Source organism: Thalassophryne amazonica, chromosome 5 (assembly GCF_902500255.1).
Source record: "Thalassophryne amazonica chromosome 5, fThaAma1.1, whole genome shotgun sequence".
In the NCBI taxonomy this organism is placed as follows: Eukaryota; Metazoa; Chordata; class Actinopteri; order Batrachoidiformes; family Batrachoididae; genus Thalassophryne; species Thalassophryne amazonica.
This window is the reverse complement of record NC_047107.1, coordinates 121,057,012-121,081,718: the sequence shown is the minus strand read 5'-3', so window position 1 is coordinate 121,081,718 and position 24,707 is coordinate 121,057,012. Positions and strand designations below refer to the sequence as shown.

At 42.2% G+C, this 24,707-nt stretch overlaps 1 protein-coding gene across 1 annotated transcript in view; it reads left to right on the top strand.

Moving 5' to 3' along the window:
• Positions 1–11,857: 11,857 nt before the first annotated feature.
• Positions 11,858–24,707, top strand: part of gle1 (GLE1 RNA export mediator) — a 39,356-nt gene continuing 26,506 nt past the window's right edge. Inside the window, exons 1-2 of the mRNA XM_034171203.1 lie at positions 11,858–12,045; positions 15,195–15,425. Of these exons, the coding sequence (XP_034027094.1) occupies positions 11,947–12,045; positions 15,195–15,425 (330 nt within the window). The 5' untranslated portion in view covers positions 11,858–11,946. The remainder of the gene's footprint in view (positions 12,046–15,194; positions 15,426–24,707) is intronic.

The following is a 24,707-nucleotide window of genomic DNA, read 5'->3' as shown; positions in this document are numbered from 1 at the left end:
TTGTACTATAATGAATTCTAAAACCTGACTGAAACTCTTCAAATAGACCATTCCTCTGCAGATGATCAGTTAGCTGTTTTACAACTACCCTTTCAAGAATTTTTGAGAGAAAAGGAAGGTTGGAGATTGGCCTATAATTAGCTAAGATAGCTGGGTCAAGTGATGGCTTTTTAAGTAATGGTTTAATTGCTGCCACCTTAAAAGCCTGTGGTACATAGCCAACTAATAAAGATAGATTGATCATATTTAAGATCGAAGCATTAATTAATGGTAGGGCTTCCTTGAGCAGCCTGCTAGGAATGTGGTCTAATAGACATGTTGATGGTTTGGAGGAAGTAACTAATGAAAATAACTCAGACAGAACAATCTGAGAGAAAGAGTGATGAGTGATGAGTAGTAAGATGTCCTAGCTTTACGGAGGGCTTTTTTATAGAGCAACAGACTCTTTTTCCAGGCTAAATGAAGATCTTCTAAATTAGTGAGATGCCATTTCCTTTCCAACTTAAGGGTTATCTGCTTTAAGCTGCGAGTTTGTGAGTTATACCACGGAGTCAGGCATTTCTGATTTAAGGCTCTCTTTTTCCGAGGAGCTACAGCATCCAAAGTTGTCCTCAATGAGGATGTAAAACTATTGACGAGATAATCTATCTCACTCACAGAGGTTAGGTAGCTACTCTGCCCTGTGTTGGTATATGGCATTGGAGAACATAAAGAAGGAATCATATCCTTAAACCTAGTTACAGCGCTTTCTGAAAGACTTCTACTGTAATGAAACTTATTCCCCACTGCTGGGTAGTCCATCAGAGTAAATGTAAATGTTATTAAGAAATGATCAGACAGAAGGGGGTTTTCAGGGAATACTGTTAAGTCTTCAATTTCCACACCATAAGTCAGAACAAGATCTAAGGTATGATTAAAGTGGTGGGTGGACTCATTTACATTTTGAGCAAAGCCAATCGAGTCTAACAATAGATTAAATGCAGTGTTGAGACTGTCATTCTCAGCATCTGTGTGGATGTTAAAATCGCCCACTATAATTATCTTATCTGAGCTAAGCACTAAGTCAGACAAAAGGTCCGAAAATTCACAGAGAAACTCACAGTAACGACCAGGTGGACGATAGATAACAACAAATAAAACTGGTTTTTGGGACTTCCAATTTGGATGGACAAGACTAAGAGTCAAGCTTTCAAATGAATTAAAGCTCTGTCTGGGTTTTTGATTAATTAATAAGCTGGAGTGGAAGATTGCTGCTAATCCTCCGTCTCGGCCCGTGCTACGAGCGTTCTGGCAGTTAGTGTGACTCGGGGGTGTTGACTCATTTAAACTAACATATTCATCCTGCTGTAACCAGGTTTCTGTAAGGCAGAATAAATCAATATGTTGATCAATATATATATATATATATATATATATATATATATATATATATATATATATATATATATATATATATATATATATATATATATATATATATATACATATATATATATATATATATATATATATATATATATATATATATACACATATATATATATATATATATATATATATATATATATATATATATATATATATATATATATATATATATATATATATATATATATATCAATTTTACTTATATAGCGCCAAATCACAACAAACAGTTGCCCCAAGGCGCTATATATTGTAAGGCAAGGCCATACAATAATTACGTAAAAACCCCAACGGTCAAAATGACCCCCTGTGAGCAAGCACTTGGCGACAGTGGGAAGGAAAAACTCCCTTTTAACAGGAAGAAACCTCCAGCAGAACCAGGCTCAGGGAGGGGCAGTCTTCTGCTGGGACTGGTTGGGGCTGAGGGAGAGAACCAGGAAAAAGACATGCTGTGGAGGGGAGCAGAGATCAATCACTAATGATTAAATGCAGAGTGGTGCATACAGAGCAAAAAGAGAAAGAAACACTCAGTGCATCATGGGAACCCCCCAGCAGTCTAAGTCTATAGCAGCATAACTAAGGGATGGTTCAGGGTCACCTGATCCAGCCCTAACTATAAGCTTTTTCAAAAAGGAAAGTTTTAAGCTTAATCTTAAAAGTAGAGAGGGTGTCTGTCTCCCTGATCCGAATTGGTAGCTGGTTCCAGAGGAGAGGAGCCTGAAAGCTGAAGGCTCTGCCTCCCATTCTACTCTTAAAAACCCTAGGAACTACAAGTAAGCCTGCAGTCTGAGAGCGAAGCGCTCTATTGGGATGATATGGTACTATGAGGTCCCTAAGATAAGATGGGACCTGATTATTCAAAACCTTATAAGTAAGAAGAAGAATTTTAAATTCTATTCTAGAATTAACAGGAAGCCAATGAAGAGAAGCCAATATGGGTGAAATATGCTCTCTCCTTCTAGTCCCTGTCAGTACTCTAGCTGCAGCATTTTGAATTAACTGAAGGCTTTTCAGGGAACCTTTAGGACAACCTGATAATAATGAATTACAATAGTCCAGCCTAGAGGAAATAAATGCATGAATTAGTTTTTCAGCATCACTCTGAGACAAGACCTTTCTAATTTTAGAGATATTGCGTAAATGCAAAAAAGCAGTCCTACATATTTGTTTAATATGCGCATTGAATGACATATCCTGATCAAAAATGACTCCAAGATTTCTCACAGTATTACTAGAGGTCAGGGTAATGCCATCCAGAGTAAGGATCTGGTTAGACACCATGTTTCTAAGATTTGTGGGGCCAAGTACAATAACTTCAGTTTTATCTGAGTTTAAAAGCAGGAAAATAGAGGTCATCCATGTCTTTATGTCTGTAAGACAATCCTGCAGTTTAGCTAATTGGTGTGTGTCCTCTGGCTTCATGGATAGATAAAGCTGGGTATCATCTGCGTAACAATGAAAATTTAAGCAATGCCGTCTAATAATACTGCCTAAGGGAAGCATGTATAAAGTGAATAAAATTGGTCCTAGCACAGAACCTTGTGGAACTCCATAATTAACCCTAGTCTGTGAAGAAGATTCCCCATTTACATGAACAAATTGTAATCTATTAGATAAATATGATTCAAACCACCGCAGCGCAGTGCCTTTAATACCTATGGCATGCTCTAATCTCTGTAATAAAATTTTATGGTCAACAGTATCAAAAGCAGATAGATTGCTCATATTTAAGATCGAAGCATTAAATAGTGGTAGGGCTTCCTTGAGCAGCCTGGTAGGAATGGGGTCTAATAGACATGTTGATGGTTTGGATGAAGTAACTAATGAAAATAACTCAGACAGAACAATCGGAGAGAAAGAGTCTAACCAAATACCGGCATCACTGAAAGCATCCAAAGATAACGATACGTCTTTGGGATGGTTATGAGTAATTTTTTCTGGCTAAATAAAAAAAATAATAAGTTACACAAAATATACCATTTTGTATATTCTGTACAAAGCCTTTTTAGCATTCTTCTTGTTTTTTATACTTATCTATTTTTGTTGCTTTACCTCTTTCTGATTATGCTGCTGAAACAAATTTCACTGGGGGATCAATAAAGCCTTATCTTATGTTATTAATGTGTTACAAAAATGTTCCTAAACTACATACGTAAAAGCACAGATAATGAGAACAACAAACTAAAAAGATAAATAAAACAGTGCATCTAGATGATTATGGCATCTCATGATGATGTGTGGATCATCACTGCCCCATGAGACGTATGATGGAAGAGGAGGAACACATGGTTCTCATGTCAGCCTCCTCTGTCTGGCATTGGAGCTTGGATGGTTAAGTGCTATGGCCTGCTGAGTATTGATGGCAACACTGGGAATACTGTTGTCATTGCTGGGTTTTTGGGATTTGAACCATCAGTTGACTACAACAACCACACTTCACTGGTCCATGATCTTACCACCTGTTTGACCACTGGACTTGACAATGACCCGGATGCCAAGCTCAACCACATCTGTCTTTGCATGTTTGACTAAAAATGGCAGAGTGGCCGGAACAGATGGTCACCCCTTTGAGCCTGGTCTGCTTGAGGGTTCTTCCTACAATCCAAAAACATCAGAGGGAAGTTTATCCTTACAGCTGTTGCCAATGTGTTTGTTCAGGGGCTTGGGTAAGGTTCAGCATTACCCTGATGAAACACCTCGAGGCGACTTATGAGGGACGACTGAGACGTTTTGAACCCAACCCAGAAAAACCCAACCCAGAAAAAGTAGAGTGTGTTATTCCATCTTCTGCATTTCCCGAGAATTTGTGAAGTTTTGATTCACTGGGCGCAATGTGGAGAAATGTTGGTTTCTCAGAATGCAAAGGACGTAGAAAGAACCACACCTAACTTTTTCTGGGTCAGGCTCAAAACTTCTCAGTCACCCCTCATATGTTGTGATTTATTGCTATCTAAATAAATTGAATTGAACTGAATTTGACCTTGCCCTTTGACCTTGACATGGCCTGTGTTGTCAGATGACCGTCCACTGAGTTTATCCAACAAGTCAGCCACCTGCATCCTCCGAGACTCCACCCACCTGCACAGTCTGTTCACACCCCTAACCTCTGGAAGGAGGCTGTGTAGCATCCGGACAAAAACATCCAGACTGAAAAATAGCTTCCACCCGAATGCTGTCAGACTGTTGAACAGTTCAACATCCACCAGCAAACTGTAAACATTACACTACATGCACATTGTCACCTTCAAGGCATATACTGTGCCTTGTATATATATTCTATGGCCAGTCCACATGGGGTGGCCATAGAATATATACACATTGCAAAAGTTTATATTGCAAAAGTTTATACAATTGGTTAGGTTTAAAAAAAACTGTCCCGGTTAACTACACCAAGACCTGGAGAAACTGCATTTCGTTCTGCCTGTAAGGGTCGAGTGACAATAAAAGTGAGTCTGAGTCTGAGATTGAAATTGCTTTTGTGTTTTGAAGATATCACTGTGGACAGACACACAGAGGGACAAACAGACATGGCTATGACAGTTCATTCATTATTCATTCATGGGGCAAAAGGTGGGGTACACCCAGGCCCTCGGTCTATCACAGGGCCACATATAGACAAACATTTACACCTACAGTCAATTTAGAGTCACCAGTTCACCTAAGCTGCATGTCTCTGGAAGTGTGTGTGTGTGTGGGGGGGGGGGGGGGGGGGTTGCTGAAGCACCTGAAGAAAACCCATGTAAACATGGAAAACATTCACATTCCACACATAAAGGTCCAGGTCAGACATGAACTTGGGACCTTGTGGCCGTAGAAAGTTCCATGTGGATACGAGGTCTATTAGAAAAGTATCCGACCTTATTATTTTTTTCAAAAACCATATGGATTTGAATCACGTGTGATTGCGTTAGACAAGCTTGAACCCTCGTGCGCATGCGTGAGTTTTTCCACGCCTGTCGGTTGCATCATTTGCCTGTGAGCAGGCTTTGAGTGAGGAGTGGTCCACCGCCTCGGCGTATTTTCATTGTCAGGAAATGGCAGAATGATTTGGGCTTTTTTTCCATCAGAATTTTTTCAGAAACTGTTACAGACTGGCAGCTGGAAACCATTTGAAAAATTTATCTGGCTTTCGGTGAAAATTTTACGGGCTTCACAGAGAATAAGGAGTGTTACTACAGCTTTAAGGACGCTCGGCGCGCCACGCTCCGTGCTGCCATCGAGAGCCACAAACCACCGGATCATTTCTAAATGGATGGCTCTGTGGATCCGAGACCATCGTGTGCACTTTCCCTGGTGATCACAAGAGCTGAACATTAGCCATTTTCTGGCAGATTTCACTTTTAACAAGAGATTTTGTCATGGAAAGCCGAGCGGAGGCTTCGCGCGTCACAACCGATTTGCTGATGGAGCGAGACAAAGGAACACCTCCATTTTGGTCTCACAGGACAGCTTTGAGATGGCGTTCAGACAGCTGTTGGTGGTTTTTCCATCAAGTGATTATCCGAGAAACTGTGGATGAGTTCACCCGCTGGAAGTTTTTGCAATTCATGAACTCCACACTTGAGATGGCCAACGCAACCGCCAAGGAAATTAGGGCCCTGCGACAGATGGTACTACAAAACCGTATGGTTCTTAATCAGCTGACTGCACCCTCCGGTGGAGTGTGTGCTTTGGTGGGCACAGCGTGCTGTACCTTTATCCCGGACAACACAGCTGACGGAGGTGCCATCACCCGAGCCCTACAAGAGATGACAGAGGTCCGTGACTCTGTACAAGCAACAGTGTCATCGCCTAGCTGGAGTTTCTGGTCATGGTTCACATCAGGAAGTTGGTGGCAACTTCTACTACGAGCTCTGACCCCTCTATTGATCACTGTTGCAGTCTTTGCACTCTTATTTTGCTGCATAGTGCCTTGCCTCCGTTCCATGATTGTAAAATTAGTCTCCAACGCCTTTGTCCAATGTAATGTCATACAGCGAGACCTCCATCGAGAAACTACCGATTTCCAACCATTGTCAACCGATGATTTTGAGCAGGAACCAGAATATAATGTCCGCCAATCGCCATATGCCGATGCCCAGCCGTATCAACCACCTGATTACGAGGTCGATATTCCTGAGGTTCTGACACCACCCTGTAAACAATAAAAGACACCATATAATGATTTTAAATCTTTATCATTGGTTCACTGTCATTTTGTCTTCCTGTTTTTGGTTACTATATTCATCTCCGCATTCGTCTTGTCATGTATTGTGTTTATCCTCTATTGGGTGGTTGGGTTTTGGATTATGTTGCTTTTCTGGCTGGGTGTGCTTTGCTTGGGTTTTCTGGTCTGTATTTCTCTTGGCTGCCTTCCTTGAGCTTGGTGGGGGGCGGTTCACTTTGGGTGGGTCACGCCTTGTTCTGGGTCTTTCTGCACTTATCACTGGGAGTATTTAAACACCACTGGTTGCACTGGGTTTTTACCTGATCGTTGTGCACAGTGCCATCGCTTCTAGCTCTGTACCTTGCTCTTTCTAAGTCCTGCTTCCACCTTGTGTTTTGACCACCTGCCTGTATTTTTGACCACACCATTGCCTGATGTTTTGGATCTGTTTGCTTCTTTGGACTGCCTCTCTGTGTACCGAACCCAGCTAAGCCTTTCAGTAAATGCCTCCTTGAACCAGAGCTACGTAGTCCAGTCCCGCATTTGTCTCCAGCCTTCTTTTTCTGACAACCCTGATACGTCTATGATGTTACAACTGAAAATGTTCTTAACAAGTGATTGTGATTAATGTATCGGATGTGGTTGAGATGTAATAAACGATAAACAGGAGGGATAAATATGTTAGATAAAATGTACTGTACAAACATGATTCATTTATTATCTTATTATTACATCTGCACTTTAAATTCTGCAAGCTGGACTGCAGGCAGGCCAGTCTAGTACCTGCACTCTTTTACTGCGAAGCCACGCTGTTGTAACACGTGCAGAATGTGGCTTGGCACTGTCTTGCTGAAATAATCAGGGACGTCCCTGAAAAAGACATTTCTTGGATGGCAGCATGTGTTGCTCCAAAACCTGGATGTACCTTTCAGCATTGATGGTGCCATCACAGATGTGTAAGTTGTCCATACCATGAGCACTAACACACCCCCATACCATCACAGATGCTGGCTTTTGAACTTTGTGCTGGTAACAATCTGGATGGTCTTTTTCCTCTTTTGTCCAGAGGATACGATGTCCATGATTTCCAAAAACAAAATGAAATGTGGACTCATCAGACCACAGCACAGTTTTCCACTTTGCGTCTGTCCATTTCAAATGAGCTCGAGCCCAGAGAAGGCGGCGGTGTTTGTGGATGTTGTTGGTGTATGACTTTCACTTTACATGGTAGAGTTTTAACTTGCACTTGTAGATGTAGCGACGAACTGTGTTAACTGACAATGGTTTTCTGAAGTGTTCCTGAGCCCACGCAGTAAGATCCTTTACACACTGATGTCAGTTTTTAATGCAGTGCCACCTGAGGGATCAAAGTTCATGAGCATTCAATGTTGGTTTTCGGCCTTGCCGTTTACGTGTCAAACGTTCTCCAGATTCTCTGAATCTTCTGATTATATTATGTACTGTAGATGATGGAATCCCTAAATTCCTTGCAATTGAACGTTGAGAAACATTGTTCTTAAACTGTTGGACTATTTTTTGGTGCAGTTGTTCACAAAGTGGTGATCCTCACCCTATCTTTGCTTGTGAATGGCTGAGCCTTTTGAGGATGCTCTTTTTATACCGAATCATGACACTCACCTATTTCCAATTCGGTGTTCTTTGAGCATTCATCAACTTTCCCAGTTTTTTGTTGCCCCGTCCCAACTTTTTGAAATGTGTTGCAGGCATCCATTTCAGGATTTGCAAATCATTGCATTCTGTTTTTATTTACATTTTACACAACATCTGAACTTCATTGGAACTGGGGTAGCTACAACCCCTGGCAATAATTATGGAATCACCGGCCTCGGAGGATGTTCATTCAGTTGTTTAATTTTGTAGAAAAAAAGCAGCTCACAGACATGACACAAAACTAAAGTCATTTCAAATGGCAACTTTCTGGATTTAAGAAACACTATAAGAAATCAAGAAAAAAAGATTGTGGCAGTCAGTAACGGTTACTTTTTTAGACCAAGCAGAGGAAAAAAATATGGAATCACTCAATTCTGAGGAAAAAATTATGGAATCACCCTGTAAATTTTCATCCCCAAAACTAACACCTGCATCAAATCAAATCTGCTCGTTAGTCTGCATCTAAAAAGGAGTGATCACATCTTGGAGAGCAGTTGCTCTCCAAGGTGTGAGAGCACCTATATATATATATACACACACACACGAGGTCTGTTAGAAAAGTATCCAACCTTTTTATTTTTTGCAAAAACCATATGGATTTGAGTCACGTGTGATTGCATCAGCCAAGCTTGAACCTTCGTGCGCATGCGTAAGTTTTTTCACGCCTGCCCGTTGCGTCATTCGCCTGTGAGCAGGCTTTGTGTGAGCACTGGTCCACCCCTCTCGTCGGATTTTTACTGCGAATAAATGTCTGAATGATTTGGAGCTTTGCTGCATCAAATTTTTCCAGAAACTGTGAGAGACCTCCAGGTGGACACCATTCGGAAAATTCAGATGGCTTTCAGGGACGATTTTATGGGGATTACACAGATTAAGGAGTGCTCCAGCCGGTTTAAAGACCGCCCACAGCTGCTGAGAGCGCGCCGATCGACAGGCTGAAACCCCGCTGAAACAACCAGATCATTTCCAACGTGAAGGCTTTGTTGATCCGAGACGTCGTCTGACTTCCACAAAAATGGCAGAAGACGTGGACATAAAGACTTTCTGCACATTCCACTGTTACAGGAGTTTTTTTTCATGGAAAGAGAAGCGGAGGGATGCGCCACGGAGCCGCTCATGGCGCAGGACAAAAGCACCTCCAGAAACCTGGTTACAGCAGGATGAATGTGTTAGTTTAAATGAGTCAACACCCCCGAGTCACATTAACTGCCAGAATGCTCGTAGCACGGGCCAAGGCGAAGGATTAGCAGCAATCTTCCATTCCAGCTTATTAATTAATCAAAAACCCAGACAGAGCTTTAATTCATTTGAAAGCTTGACTCTTAGTCTTGTCCATCCAAATTGGAAGTCCCAAAAACCAGTTTTATTTGTTGTTATCTATCGTCCACCTGGTTGTTACTGTGAGTTTCTCTGTGAATTTTCAGACCTTTTGTCTGACTTAGTGCTTAGCTCAGATAAGATAATTATAGTGGGCGATTTTAACATCTACCAAGCAGTGGGGAATAAGTTTCATTACACTAGAAGTCTTTCAGAAAGCGCTGTAACTAGGTTTAAGGATATGATTCCTTCTTTATGTTCTCTAATGCCATATACCAACACAGTGCAGAGTAGCTACCTAAACTCTGTAAGTGAGATAGAGTATCTCGTCAATAGTTTTACATCCTCATTGAAGACAACTTTGGATGCTGTATCTCCTCTGAAAAAGAGAGCTTTAAATCAGAAGTGCCTGACTCCGTGGTATAACTCACAAACTCGCAGCTTAAAGCAGATAACCCATAAGTTGGAGAGGAAATGTCGTCTCACTAATTTAAAAGATCTTCACTTAGCCTGGAAAAAGAGTCTGTTGCTCTATAAAAAAGCCCTCCGTAAAGCTAGGACATCTTACTACTCATCACTAATTGAAGAAAGTAAGAACAACCCCAGGTTTCTTTTCAGCACTGTAGCCAGGGTGACAAAGAGTCAGAGCTCTATTGAGCCGAGCACTCCTATCTCCCCCCTGGAAGGTGTCACATTGATGAAATTTGCTGTATCTGTCAGTATCTGTGCTATGAATGCACTCTTAAAAGCATTTCATGCTAAGACTAACAGAAGGATATTTTTTAGGGGGGTGCATTTTACGGCAAGCCAGTCTGCCACGAAATGCACCCCCCTCCTATCTCCCCCCTGGAAGGTGTCACATTGATGACATTTGCTGTATCTATCAATATCTGTGCTATGAATGTACTCTTAAAAGCATTCCACACTGGGACGATCAGAAGGATATTTTTTAGGGGGGTGCATTTTACAGCAAGCCATTTTTCCATGAAATGCACCCCCTCCTATCTCCCCCCTGGAAGGTGTCACATTGATGATATTTGCTGTATCTATCAATATCTGTGCTATGAATGTACTCTTAAAAGCATTTCATGCTAAGACTAACAGAAGGATATTTTTTTAGGGGGGGTGCATTTTACGGCAAGCCAGTCTGCCATGAAATGCACCCCCTCCTATCTCCCCCCTGCAAGGTGTCACATTGATGAAATTTGCTGTATCTGTCAGTATCTGTGCTATGAATGCACTCTTAAAAGCATTTCATGCTAAGACTAACAGAAGGATATTTTTTAGCGGGGTGCATTTTACGGCAAGCCAGTTTGCCACGAAATGCACCCCCCTCCTATCTCCCCCCTGGAAGGTGTCACGTTGATGACATTTGCTGTATCTATCAATATCTGTGCTATGAATGTACTCTTAAAAGCATTCCACACTGGGACGATCAGAAGGATATTTTTTAGGGGGGTGCATTTTACAGCAAGCCATTTTTCCATGAAATGCACCCCCTCCTATCTCCCCCCTGGAAGGTGTCACATTGATGATATTTGCTGTATCTATCAATATCTGTGCTATGAATGTACTCTTAAAAGCATTTCATGCTTAGACTAACAGAAGGATATTTTTTAGCGGGGTGCATTTTACGGCAAGCCAGTTTGCCACGAAATGCACCCCCCTCCTATCTCCCCCCTGGAAGGTGTCACGTTGATGACATTTGCTGTATCTATCAATATCTGTGCTATGAATGTACTCTTAAAAGCATTCCACACTGGGACGATCAGAAGGATATTTTTTAGGGGGGTGCATTTTACAGCAAGCCATTTTTCCATGAAATGCACCCCCTCCTATCTCCCCCCTGGAAGGTGTCACATTGATGATATTTGCTGTATCTATCAATATCTGTGCTATGAATGTACTCTTAAAAGCATTTCATGCTAAGACTAACAGAAGGATATTTTTTTAGGGGGGTGCATTTTACGGCAAGCCAGTTTGCCATAAAATGCACCCCCCTCCTATCTCCCCCCTGGAAGGTGTCACGTTGATGACATTTGCTGTATCTGTCAGTATCATCGTACATATCACGGCAGGGGAGCACCCCCTTCGCGGGAACGCACATTTGAACCTCGTCGCCTTTAAACTCACATTTAACAGCACAGATACACAGTTTGTGCGAAGAAGAAGAAGAAGAAGGAGAAGGAGAAGAAGAAGAAGAAGAAGAAGGAGAAGGAGAAGAAGAAGGAGAAGAAGAAGAAGGAGAAGGAGAAGGAGAAGAAGAAGAAGAAGAAGAAGAAGAAGAAGAAGAAGAAGAAAAAGAAAAAGAAAAAACGGCGGCGGCGTTGTCTGTTTATGACTTTCACATGTTGTAGTATTTTGTTTGTGGTTTCTGTTGTGTCATTATGCCGTCTGAAAGTCTACGATGGGAGACATTAGAGGCCCTCAAAAACTCGCCGAAGGGACAAATTAAATTCGACCCACACTGGCTGGAAAGAGGCGAGGTAAGTTAATGCTAAGCTAACGTTAGCGATGATCTTTCTTTCTGGAAGCCTATTTAACGCCACATTTTTACACTACGAATTACATCTAGCTAACGAAATAACACTCAAACCATTTATTTGGCGACTATTAGTGATGACGGTGAAAAGAGGCCAAGGTTCGTTTCAGCACGTAACCTTGCCAGGTTTTCAGAGAAAAAAAAAAACCAAGCCGGCCACTCCAAAAAACAATTTACTCATGAATTTTCTTTCAGTGGAGGCAGTACAGACAGTTGCCCAGTTCCGGATCATCTTTTTTAAACTCCCGCTATTACGGAGCCATAATGCAACTGAATGTCTTTATTGTGTATTGTTGTATTGGGTATTTGGATGTTATCTTGATGAAAAAGTCTGGATGGGGTAGCCCTTCTACTTAAAGTGTGAAGCCACATTATGTGTGGTGCAAATATTTGCCGGAAATGGCAAATATGCGTCCCCAGACCACCTGCGAATTTTCCTCGGCTTTCACAATTTGCATTTCACAGCCCTGTTATTAGAATAAGAATTTACATAGCTTCGAAATGCACTGTTATACGTTTTTACGAGCAAAAAATGAAGTGTGGAGGTGAGATTTCAGTGATCCACAACCGGCAAATTTTCGCGCCGCAGATAAATGTGCGCAGCAATTAAACAGCAAGACATAACACACTGACATTTTCTACCCACGTAAGTATTTTCCCACTCTAGAACCAAAAACACCAAATGGCTATCTCACCTTTGCTATGTCTTAGAGATCGTTACTTTCAAATTGCAGGAATGAGTGAGTCAGAAAAAGCGTGCACACTGCAGACACGGGATGATTTGATTCCTCTGCTGATCACAAGAATGGCTGGATCCGGTCGAACTTGTGGTTGTTTGTAGACAAAACATCAGTCTTTCCATTGGTACCAAGTATTAGCTTATTCCTGCTGATTACGAGAAACGGCGGCACAAATACTACAGCAGTGATCCAGAACTGGGCAAGTGACTGTACTTGGAGCTTCAACCACTTGAGCAGGCATTTATCCTGGCAATTATCTCATCTGTGGATAAATTAATATTTCCTCAGATTCAGTCTTAGTATTGGACTTCTTCCTGGACATCTCGAATGCCTTCAGCACCATCCAACCCCTTGTGCTCCAGGATAGACTGAACAGAATGTGAGTGGACCCCTGGCCTGGTCACTTGGATCTCCAGCTACCTCACCGACAGGCCGCAGTATGTCAGTCTGAGGTACACCATGTCTGACACTGTGATCAGCACCACCGGAGCACCCCAGGACACCGTGCTGGCCCCTCTTCTCTTCACCCTTTACACCTCTGACTTCTGCTACTACTCTGAGCTGTGTCACCTCCAGAAGTTTGCAGATGACAAAGCCATTGCTAAATGCATCTGGGATGATGGAGAGGAGGAGTACAGGAGCCTAGTGAAGAACTTTGTTGCCTGGTGCCACACAAACCATCTACTGCTCAAAATCTCAAAGACAAAGAAGCTGGTCATTGACTTTGGGAAGTCTAGACCAAGTCCGCAACCAGTTCTGATCAAGGGAGCTGAGATGAAGGCTGTGGATTCCTACAGGTTCCTTGGGCTGTGGCTGGACAGCAAACTGGGCTGGACAACCCACACCAACCACCTGTACAGGAAGGGACCTATTACACTGTACTTTCTGAAGAGGTTGTGGTCGTTTAACATCTGCAGTAAACTCCTCTGAATGTTCTTCCAGTCTGTAGTAGCCAGTGTACTCTTTTACACTGTGTTGTGCTAGGGGGGAGCACATCCAGGCTGGACAAACTGATCAGGCGTGTTGGGTCTGTGGTTGACATGAAATTGGACTCTGGTGATACTGGCAATGAAGAGAACACTGGACAAACTGCTGGACATTATGGATGATGCTAGTCACTTTCTGCACACCATCATCAGCAACCAGAGGAGCCTTTTCAACCACAGACTGCTCCTTCCCAACTGCAGGACCAACAGACTTGGAATTCGGTTGTCCCCCAGGCCATCAGACTGTTCAACTCCTCACTTGGGGGGAGGAGGAGGAGTAACAGGAATGAAAGGAACAGTAGTAGCCAGTAAACCAGTATTGATATGTCTGGTATTGTCTGGTCTGCATTTATTTAGTGCTTTTCCCTCTTCCATTTCCATCAGACTTTCAAAGCGCTTTACAAATAAAGCGTCACATTCACCCCGATGTGAGGGTGCTGCCATACAAGGTGCTCACTACACACCAGGAGCAACTAGGGGATTTTCCGGTCAGGCTGTGATTTGAACCGAGGATCCTTTGGTTTCAAGCCCAATGCTTTAACCACTAGACCATCTCCTTAATTTAAGTTGTGTATTTCTATTTATATTTGCAAACTGTTCTTTTTTACTTTCACTTCAGATACGCTGTATGCTTCTTACCCCGTGTGCTGCTATACGATGCTGCTAGAACCTCATTTTCCCTGAAGGAGTCTTCCCAAGGGATCAGTAAAGTTCTGTCTAATCTATCTAATCTAACAAAATGTGGAAAAAGCCAAATGCTGTGAATATTACAGTGTATGGATTTACCTAAATAAACTCAGTCAGCTGCTTTATTTGTGCAGTTATCAGATTTTCAATTCCCCATAATTATTGCTTATTTCAGAATAAGGTTTACAAGAAAAAATTGTTCAATTATAATTAAATCACTAACAAACCAAAGTTCAGATATGGAGTTCTGTTATATCACAGAATTCCAAAACAAGCAGTGTTGGGTATAAATTTGACCAAGAACAGGGAGTGCCTACATGACTCGGGACATACAGAATTATATGTTGAATATGAAATGTTGAACATATTTAACTGAACATTATCGCTGTGTCCCCATAACACCACCTGCAAAACCATTATGACAATTGAGAGAGAGAGAGATTACCTGTGTGAAGCACTTTGAGGCAACTCTGTTGTGATTTGGCGCTATATAAATTGACAAAAAAAATTGGTAACTTGAGAACTGTTGGACTTTTCAGCAGCAAACATTATATGGATTTGTCTTGGCATAAGATCTTGCATAAGTCTGCACATGGAGATCAAGGGTGGCACATTCTTTGGGTTTGTAATTTCTGTTTAAGGCTTGCATGCATGATGCTAACTTTTCTGTGCTTCTGTAGGATATCTTTGTGGGGTACAATGAGGTTCTCAGCTTGTCACCATTTGCTGGTGCTGTTTTGGATCGGCTTACCACCCAGTCTTTGCAGACATCGTTTGTGAGCTCTGGACACTCCAGCCCTGGCTTGTCTGGGGAGATTCCAGCCTCTCCTTCAGCTGGATCTGTCCCTGAGGTCAATGGTAAACCCACTGTGCTTTTGGTGGCTCTGCCTTCAAAGTTTGACACTGAGGAGGTGAGTCTCCCTTTGAGTACACGATGATCTGACATTTCTGTTGTCTCATGGTGTGTATTAGTGTGTGTGCAATGTGTGTGCATATAATTGAATATGTTTAATTAAATTATTTGCTTTTGTGGTTTAATTTATACACATGCAATCTCACCAAGTTTTGTGTGCCAGTTACACCTTCTAATTTCAGTGCAATGAAATATGGGATATTCCTCCATTTTTCACCCTTTATGTCACACCACGTACTTGCACTATAAGTAGTTAGTAATCAGATTTTTAAAAAATCCAGTTTTGCTGACTATATTCATCTGCATATACAGTAAAACTCGCTTAAACCGTCATTGTATAAACGGATACTCACACTCACCGGACAAAAGCAAAAGTCCCAATGTTTTTGTAGGGTTTTGTGTTTATCGGATTTTGTATAATTTTTTCAATTCAATTTCCTTTATATAGCGCCAAATCACAACAGAGTTGCCTCAAGGCGCTTCACACAGGTAAGGTCTAACTTTACCAACCCCCAGAGCAATGGTGGTAAGGAAAAACTCCTTCTGAGGAAGAAACCTCAAGCAGACCAGACTCAAAGGGGTGACCCTCTGCTTGGGCCATGGTACAAACATAAATTACAGAAATAATTCACAGAGCAATTCACGTACAAATATACAAGAATTGCTGTTGGTGCACAGGACGGGAGGATCGCCAACACAAACACAACTCCAGTCTCTGGATGGAGCTGTACCTTAAACAGAGAAAAAACAGAATCAGGCATCAGAAAGACAAAAATTACTGTATAATTTGCCAGCATTAATCAACAAGAAAAACAGAAGAAATACTAAGGTGATTGCCGGCCGCTAGCCCTAAACTTCACTAAAAGACCCAGAATTTAGGTGAAGTTGAGGCTGCGGCCCGCTCCAATTACTAATAACATGAATTAAGAGTAAAAAGCGTAAAACAAAACTGTACCAGTATGCTAGCCATATGAAAGGGAAAGTAAGTGTGTCTTAAGTCTGGACTTGAAAGTCTCCACAGAATCTGGTTGTTTTATTGACGCAGGGAGACCATTCCACAGAACAGGGGCACAATAAGAGAAAGCTCTGACCTGTAGTCCTGCACCCTGAGAACATAAAGCCTGGGCTGGTATGTAAGGTTTAATTAGGTCAGCTAGATAGGGAGGTGCCAGTCCATGAATAATTTTATAGGTTAGTAGCAGAACCTTAAAATCTGATCTCACTGGGACAGGAAGCCAGTGAAGAGACACCAAAATTGGTGTAATGTGGTCAAACTTTCTGCTTTGTGTCAAGTCTGGCTGCAGCATTTTGAACCAGTTGGAGAGCCCTAATGCTAGACTGCAGTAAACCAGAAAATAGAACATTGCAGTAGTCCAATCTAGAAGAGATGAACGCATGGATCAGGGTCTCAGCATCAGCCATAGACAGGATGGGACGAATCTTCGCTATATTTCACAGGTGGAAGAAAGCAGTCCTAGTAATATTTCTAATATGGAGGCCAAAGGACAACGAAGGATCAAAAATTACCCCAAGGTTCCTCACCTTGTCAGTGTGATGTATGACACACGAGCCTAGGCTGAGTGTTAGCTGGTCAGATTGATGCCGATGTCTCACTGGACCAAGAACCATCATTTCAGTCTTTTCAGAGTTTAAAAGTAGGAAGTTTCTAGACATCCAACTTCTCACTGCTGCAAGGCAATCTTCTAAGGATTTTATGTGAACGAGAATACCAGCAGTTATTGGCATGTATAACTGAGTATCATCTGCATAGCAGTGAAAGGTAATCCCAAAATGCCGCAATATGTGTCCAAGTGGTGCTATGTAAAGGGAGAAAAGCAGGGGGCCTAAGACAAACCCCTGTGGAACCCCAAATTTCGTGTCACTAAGGTTAGAGGTAGTGTTACTGTACAAAACACAATGAGAACGACTGGTCAAGTATGACGTCAGCCATGCAAGGGCACTCCCAGTTAAAATGATTTTCCAGCCTATCAAGTAGAATATGATCCACTGTATCAAATGCAGCACTAAGATCTAGCAGCAGCAGAACCGTAGTGGTGTCCGAGTCCATTGTAAGCAGAAGATCATTCATCACTTTAGAGCCGTCTCTGTGGAATGATATTTTCTAAAAGCAGACTGCAGTGGCTCAAAGAGATTATTCTCAGTAAGATAGTCTACGAGCTGTCGTGACACCACTTTTTCCAGAATCTTAGAGCAAAATGATAGATTTGATATCGGCCGATAGTTTTTCAATACACTAGCATCAAGATTAGGTTTCTTAAGTAATGCTTTAATCACTGCAAATTTGAAACATTTAGGAACAGATCCAGAAGTTAAAGAAAGATGAATAATTTCCAGCACAGTCGGCCCAAGAGTGGGCCACAGGTCCTTAAACAGTTTTGTTGGTATAGGATCAAATAAACAGGTTGTGCTTTTTGTTGACATTACGAGTTTCGTCAGCATGTCTAGAGAGATACTATCAAATTCTGTAAATCTAGGTAATACCTCAGTAGTGGCGCCCACCTCAATAGCAGAGTGTAGTGGCTGGGTTAAGGCATGCTGTGATATGTTCAACCTAATGTCATCTATTTTCTTCTCAAAGTAATCTAAGAAATCTTGTGCTGTAAAAGGAGAGCGAGCTACATCTGGTTGTCTGTGAATAAGTGTTGCCACCGTGTCGAACAAGAATTTTGAGTTATGCTTGTTTTGTTGATCAAATCAGAGTAATAGGTCTGCTTTGTAGCCAATAATGCATGCTTATAGTCTAAGATAGCATCACGCCATGCAAGGTGGAATACTTCTAATTTTGAACGGCGTCATTTCCATTCTAGACCTCTTGCTTTATGCTTGAGGTCACGCAGGTAATCATTGAACCAAGGTGACTGTGATTTGGGGGAGTGCGGGTTCAACACAGGTGATGCAATCATGTCGAGTGTCGTTTTGAGCACTGAGTTTAAACTATCCACAAGTCTGTCTACTGACTGGGTATTTGTCAAAAGTGAGGCTAAGACAGCAGGCAGTCTAGCTTCTAGTTCAGTCTTAGTTGAGGAGTTGATGCATCGCTGCAGTGATAAATAAGGTTGTTGTTCCCCTAAACACGGCAGCAAAACTATAAACTTACATCAGTGGTCTCTGATCACTCACTTATTAAGAGGCATGATGTCAATATTCGTGACAGCAATACCATGTGCGAGAACCAGATCCAGGGTATTTCCACTAATGTGTGTCGAATTCTGAATGCATTGCCGAAATCCTAATGCATCCACAATTTCCATAAATGATTTGCAGAGGGGATCATAAGGCTTATTTATATGAATGTTAAAGTCACCTATGATCAGAATGTTATCTGCACTAGTTGACAAGTTAGAGATGAACGCACCAAATTCATCTAAGAATTCAGAATATGGGCCAGGAGGCCTATATACAGTGACAAAGTAATACGGCTGATTTTTATTCTTCTGACCTTGGCAATGCATAATATCCTGAGTGGAGCAGAGAATCAGATGCTCAAACGAGTTATATTTGTGACCCCCAACAGCTAATAAGCTAAACCTAGATTTATAAATAAGAGCAACACCCCTGCCTTGCTTCGCATCACGAGGGACGTGAATAAATGTATATGCTGGTGGGCAGGCTTCATTTAAGGGGAGGACAGCTGTAGGTTTAAGCCAGGTTTCACATAACCCAATCATATCTAAGTGATGATCAATAATTAAATCATTCATCAGCAATGATTTTGAGGACAGTGATCTTATGTTAATGAGACCCAGTCTAAGGACCTCAGTGGGGTTGACAGTTGAACTGTTTTGGTTTAGGGGTGGTTCCAGAGTAGCATATATAAGATGCCTAGAAGTAGGTTTAGGTTTAAGACATTCCACGCGCGTTGTAGGTAGCAGACATGAAATCTTTGCTATTACTGGAACAACCAGTGGGCCATCCTCAATTTCAACATGATCCAGTATAGTAATGGGTATTAAGTTTGGAAACATATCCCTCTATGATTTTTATGGACACGTCTACGGGAGCAGGCCACAGACTCAACTTGTTGAATTTCCCTCCCTGGCAGATAAACTGCACTATCACCTTAGTGGATTTTCTGCACTAATTTCCCCGCTAAGCTAATGGATTCCACACCCACATTTGTCATAAGCCTTGCAGGGTCTCTAATCATCTGCTCTGTGGCCTGCTGTAGATTCCTAATGTTACCCTCCCTGTAGAGCTCTATCTATGTTCACAGACAAGATGGCGGCACCTTCCCCAGTAGGGTGGAGGCCGTCCGGCATCAGCAGGCCACGGCGGCCCCAGAACGAAGGCCAGTTATCAATAAAGCTAAAGCCTTGCTGTTGACAAAACTGCGCCAGCCACCTATTTAATGATGTCAGCCTGCTAAACGCCTCATCAGTACCCCGGGAGGGGAGGGGACCAGAGACTATTAATCGACGCCGACACATCTTTCTGGCAAGGTCACAAGTCCTCTCTGTGTCCATTTTTGTGACCTCTGAGTGCTTCATCCTGATATCATTGGTGCAGACGTGAATAACTATGTGACTATATCTCATGTCATGTTCCTTCGTCTGGCTTCCCTTCTGCAGCGTCAGCACCCTAAGTTGGGATGCAATGTCGGGAGCTCTGCCCCCAGGAATACATTTAACATTAGCTGGCGTCTGTAACCTGACTTTGTGGGTGATAGAAGGGGGAGGACCGATTCACAGTTTGCAGTGGCGAGTGTGATCGGGGTGACACAACCGGGCACCAAGCCCTACGGGGCTTCCTCCACCTCGCAGTCCAAAAACCGTCCTCCACAGCCGGCGTTTCTAGGCTGATGCTAATGGGCTCGCTAGCCGGCCCAGCACTAACCTCATCTGGAGTGCCCCTAACATCAAACTCCGTTGCGCTAAGAAGCTGCTCTAACGTACGGACACGGCTCTCTACGAGAGCCACCCTATCTTCCAACTATAGTAGGATTTATGGAGGGTGTAAAGTAGGTAGTGTACTTTGTGCACTAGGAAATTCAAGAGTATAGCCAAGCAAGCGCAAGCTAACCAATAATGCATAAGCTAACCACTCCTAAGGCTCACGCAGATGCAAATAAATGAATTAAAGTTCACAGCAGTTACACTGAAAAAGTAGCAGAAATATTAGAAATGTAGGTACTGTGTGTGTGTGTGTGTGTGTGTGTATGTATGTATGTATATATATATATATATATATATATATATATATATATACTCAACAAAAATATAAATGCAACACTTTTGGTTTTGCTCCCATTTTGTATGAGATGAACTCAAAGATCTAAAACTTTTTCCATATACACAATATCACCATTTCCCTCAAATATTGTTCACAAACCAGTCGAAATCTGTGATAGTGAGCACTTCTCCTTTGCTGAGATAATCCATCCCACCTCACAGGTGTGCCATACCAAGATGCTGATTAGACACCATGATTTGTGCACAGGTGTTCCTTAGACTGCCCACAATAAAAGGCCACTCTGAAAGGTGCAGTTTTGTTTTATTGGGGGGGATACCAGTCAGTATCTGGTGTGACCACCATTTGCCTCATGCAGTGCAACACATCTCCTTCGCATCATCCGTGAAGAGAACACCTCTCCAATGTGTCAAACGCCAGCGAATATGAGCATTTGCCCACTCAAGTCGGTTACGACGAGGAACTGGAGTCAGGTCGAGACCCCGATGAGGATGACGAGCATGCAGATGAGCTTCCCTGAGACGGTTTCTGACAGTTTGTGCAGAAATTCTTTGGTTATGCAAACTGATTGTTTCAGCAGCTGTCTGAGTGGCTGGTCTCAGACGATCTTGGAGCTGAACATGCTGGATGTGGAGGTCCTGGGCTGGTGTGGTTACACGTGGTCTGCGGTTGTGAGGCTGGTTGGATGTACTGCCAAATTCTCTGAAACGACTTTGGAGACGGCTTATGGTAGAGAAATGAACATTCAATACACGAGCAACAGCTCTGGTTGATATTCCTGCTGTCAGCATGCCAACTGCACGCTCCCTCAAATCTTGTGACATCTGTGGCATTGTGCTGTGTGATAAAACTGCACCTTTCAGAGTGGCCTTTTATTGTGGGCAGTCTAAGGCACACCTGTGCACAAATCATGGTGTCTAATCAGCATCTTGGTATGGCACACCTGTGAGGTGGGATGGATTATCTCAGCAAAGGAGAAGTGCTCACTATCACAGATTTAGACTGGTTTGTGAACAATATTTGAGAGAAATGGTGATATTGTGTATATGGAAAAAGTTTTAGATCTTTGAGTTCATCTCATACAAAATGGGAGCAAAACCAAAAGTGTTGCGTTTATATTTTTGTTGAGTGTATATATATATATATATATATATATATATATATATATATATATATACACTCCTAAGATTAACACAAGAGTAAAGTACTAAGCTAAAGTTCACAACAGTTACACTAACAGTTAACTAACAGAAGTATATGAAAAAATGAAATGAAAAAATGAAAACGAGGGTCCAAAGTCGCTAACCGCTAGCAAAAATGCTAGTCGCTCCTACGATTTACACAGGAGTAAAATAATTACTTAAGTCACAGCAGTTCTACTGAAAAACTAACAGAAGTATTAACCAGGTAAAAAGAACCAGTTATAAAAATGACGACGGGTGGGAAGGGAGGAGTCGACCTAGCTAGCAAATGCTAACTGCTAGCAAATTACAACAGGACTATAGTTAAATAACGTTCAGAGTAGATACAATTAATAACCAGAAGCGTGCTAAACAGAAATAAAACAAGTGTATACAACCGTGTGAAGTTCAGAATAGCGTATAATGGATATTTGCTCAGATCAGACAGAACGTCCCACCCCATCGCAATGCATTTTCATTAAAAACCCCTTGCATGTACTGGGCAGAGCAGTCTGGATGTGCCCAGTCACAACAGGTACAAATGAATTTCAGCACCGACACGTGCCGATTTGAGGAAATTGGGTACCTCTGTTTTTTTTCAAACCGTTCAAGGCCGATGATTATTAACAAAATGCTGCTTGCTGACTGCACTGTAATATGGTATTAAGTTTCACATATCCCTGGGTGTGGCAAACCAAAGACAACTGCTTTAGATCAGAGCCCTCTGTGGGGCTGCGAACCCTCCTCACAGCATGACATGCACCTGCCAAACGATGGAGACCCCAAAGGGCCGTGATTTGTCACTTTTACGTTTTCACGCCTTCCTCTTCCGTCATATTTTATCTAATAGTTTTTGCAGTGCGCCTGCAGATTACATTATGATCATGGATCAAATACATTTGATAAGACGCCCACCAACGAGACGGAGAACTTTAAAAGGGTCATGCGCATGTCAGCGTCATTGCATGGCCACAGATTTATAGAAGCATAAATCAGGCTTTCCGATTTTAACGTACCACTAAGCAGCGGACTTAGAAAAAGAGTGGCTCAACTACATGTAATGCTTTTAATGCACATATTGCCCAGCACTGATTTAAAGGAGACCTGCATTGAAAAAAATGCAGTCAGATTTTTTTGAACAAAAAATGACTTACATTTACACATGAGATCCTTCTGAATGTAGTAAAGTAAATCTGCAAGCCCAGATCTGTTATTCAACGGAGAAATCTTCATTTGAAAATGACAAATTTACAGCTAACATTTAGCCCTCCGCAAATTGTCCCTCTCATCATGGACGCTGCCGAGACGTCACGGACAAGACCCTCTCCCAGCATGCATTGCGGCAATTGTAATTTGTGGATTTATGTCAGTTTGCATGTGCACCTTTTTCTTGTCTTATACGGAAGGATCTACTTTTTTAAAACTTCATATTGTCTTGCGGCACGTTTGGTGAGTACACATTTCTTTTATTTGTGCTTGAAAATTATTTTGGGGGACTTTTTCATACACCTGTTTGAGTGGTGTCGCAATGAAAATCTACTGTATCAAATGCAGCACTGATTTTTCGCCTCCGGTACCATTGCGGGATATGGAGGCGAGACCCGCAAAGAATCCCAGTCATTAAAAATATATAAACCTCTCTCAGCGTCCATGGAGCTCTGGGGCTCCGATTGCCGAGACGTGCGATGCTGTGGATTTTGCCGCAAGAAGTCTGTCCTTGCAGCAACAGGTGTACCGGCCGCTTCGCATTAAAACAGCGAGCGTAATCTCAGGACTTGTGCCAAGTGTGCTGCAGCTCCATTCAGTAGACAGAGAGGTGATGCCGGTGTTGTGCGCTGAATCTAGCACACCGGCTGCAAAGCAGACACGGGCGGTGTGAGTGGCCCGCGTCGGCGGTTAACGAGCTTGTTAACGAGCCCGCAGACTTAATAAGCGCAGCGGAGGCAGAGAGCGGGAGAGGAAGAACGGCGCCCGCTGTCGATGTTGTTGCTGATCTGAGCACAGAGATCTGTATCTCACATTCATTGCAGCTTACTTTTGGATGTTGAAACCAGGACGTGTATAAGTAACATTACTAACAGATAAAATCAATTTCAATGCGGGATCGGGCTGAAGGCGGGAGCGCGTCGTCTTGTCCCTGACGTCATGGAAATGATACGGCTGTACAAACTGTTTTCACAGAGGGCTAAATTTTAGCTGCAAATTCTTCATTTTTAAACGAAGATTTCTCCGCTGAATTACAAATTTGGGCTTACAGATTTACTTTACTGCATTCACAAGGGTCTTATAAATACATATCAGCTATTTCTTTCTGAAATCTGACCACATTTATTTCAGTGCAGGTCTACTTTAAGGCAGGCTGCTATTATTATTATTATTTTTCAAATGAAATTGAGGCAGCTCCCAATTCAAGGTCAGGGTTTTAATCAAGGAAATACCTAACCCTGATTGGTGCTAGGGATTCCCTGTAGATCGTTCGGCCTGCTCTGTTTACTAATAAAATGGATTTTAAAGGGTAAAAAGCATAGTAACATACTATGTCAGTATGCTAACCATAAAATGAAAATAAGTGCGTCTTAAATCTGGACTAGAAAGTCTCTACAGAATCTGACTATTTTATTGACGTTGAGAGGTCATTCCACAGAACAGGGGCACAATAAGAGAAAGCTCTGTGACCCGCAGACTAGCCACCTGTTTGGTTTCAGTAAAACCCGGGTGTCTTTTAACTTGGTACTTTTAAATTCAAGAAAAAAGATGTATTGTCAAGCTGGTTCCAGAAGGCCTGAAAGTTGCAGGTACTCTTTACAGAGTACATCAGCATGCCACACAATGGGCGTCATGTATCAACGTTGCGTATGGCGATATTTGAGCGTATATGGGGTGTACGCCAA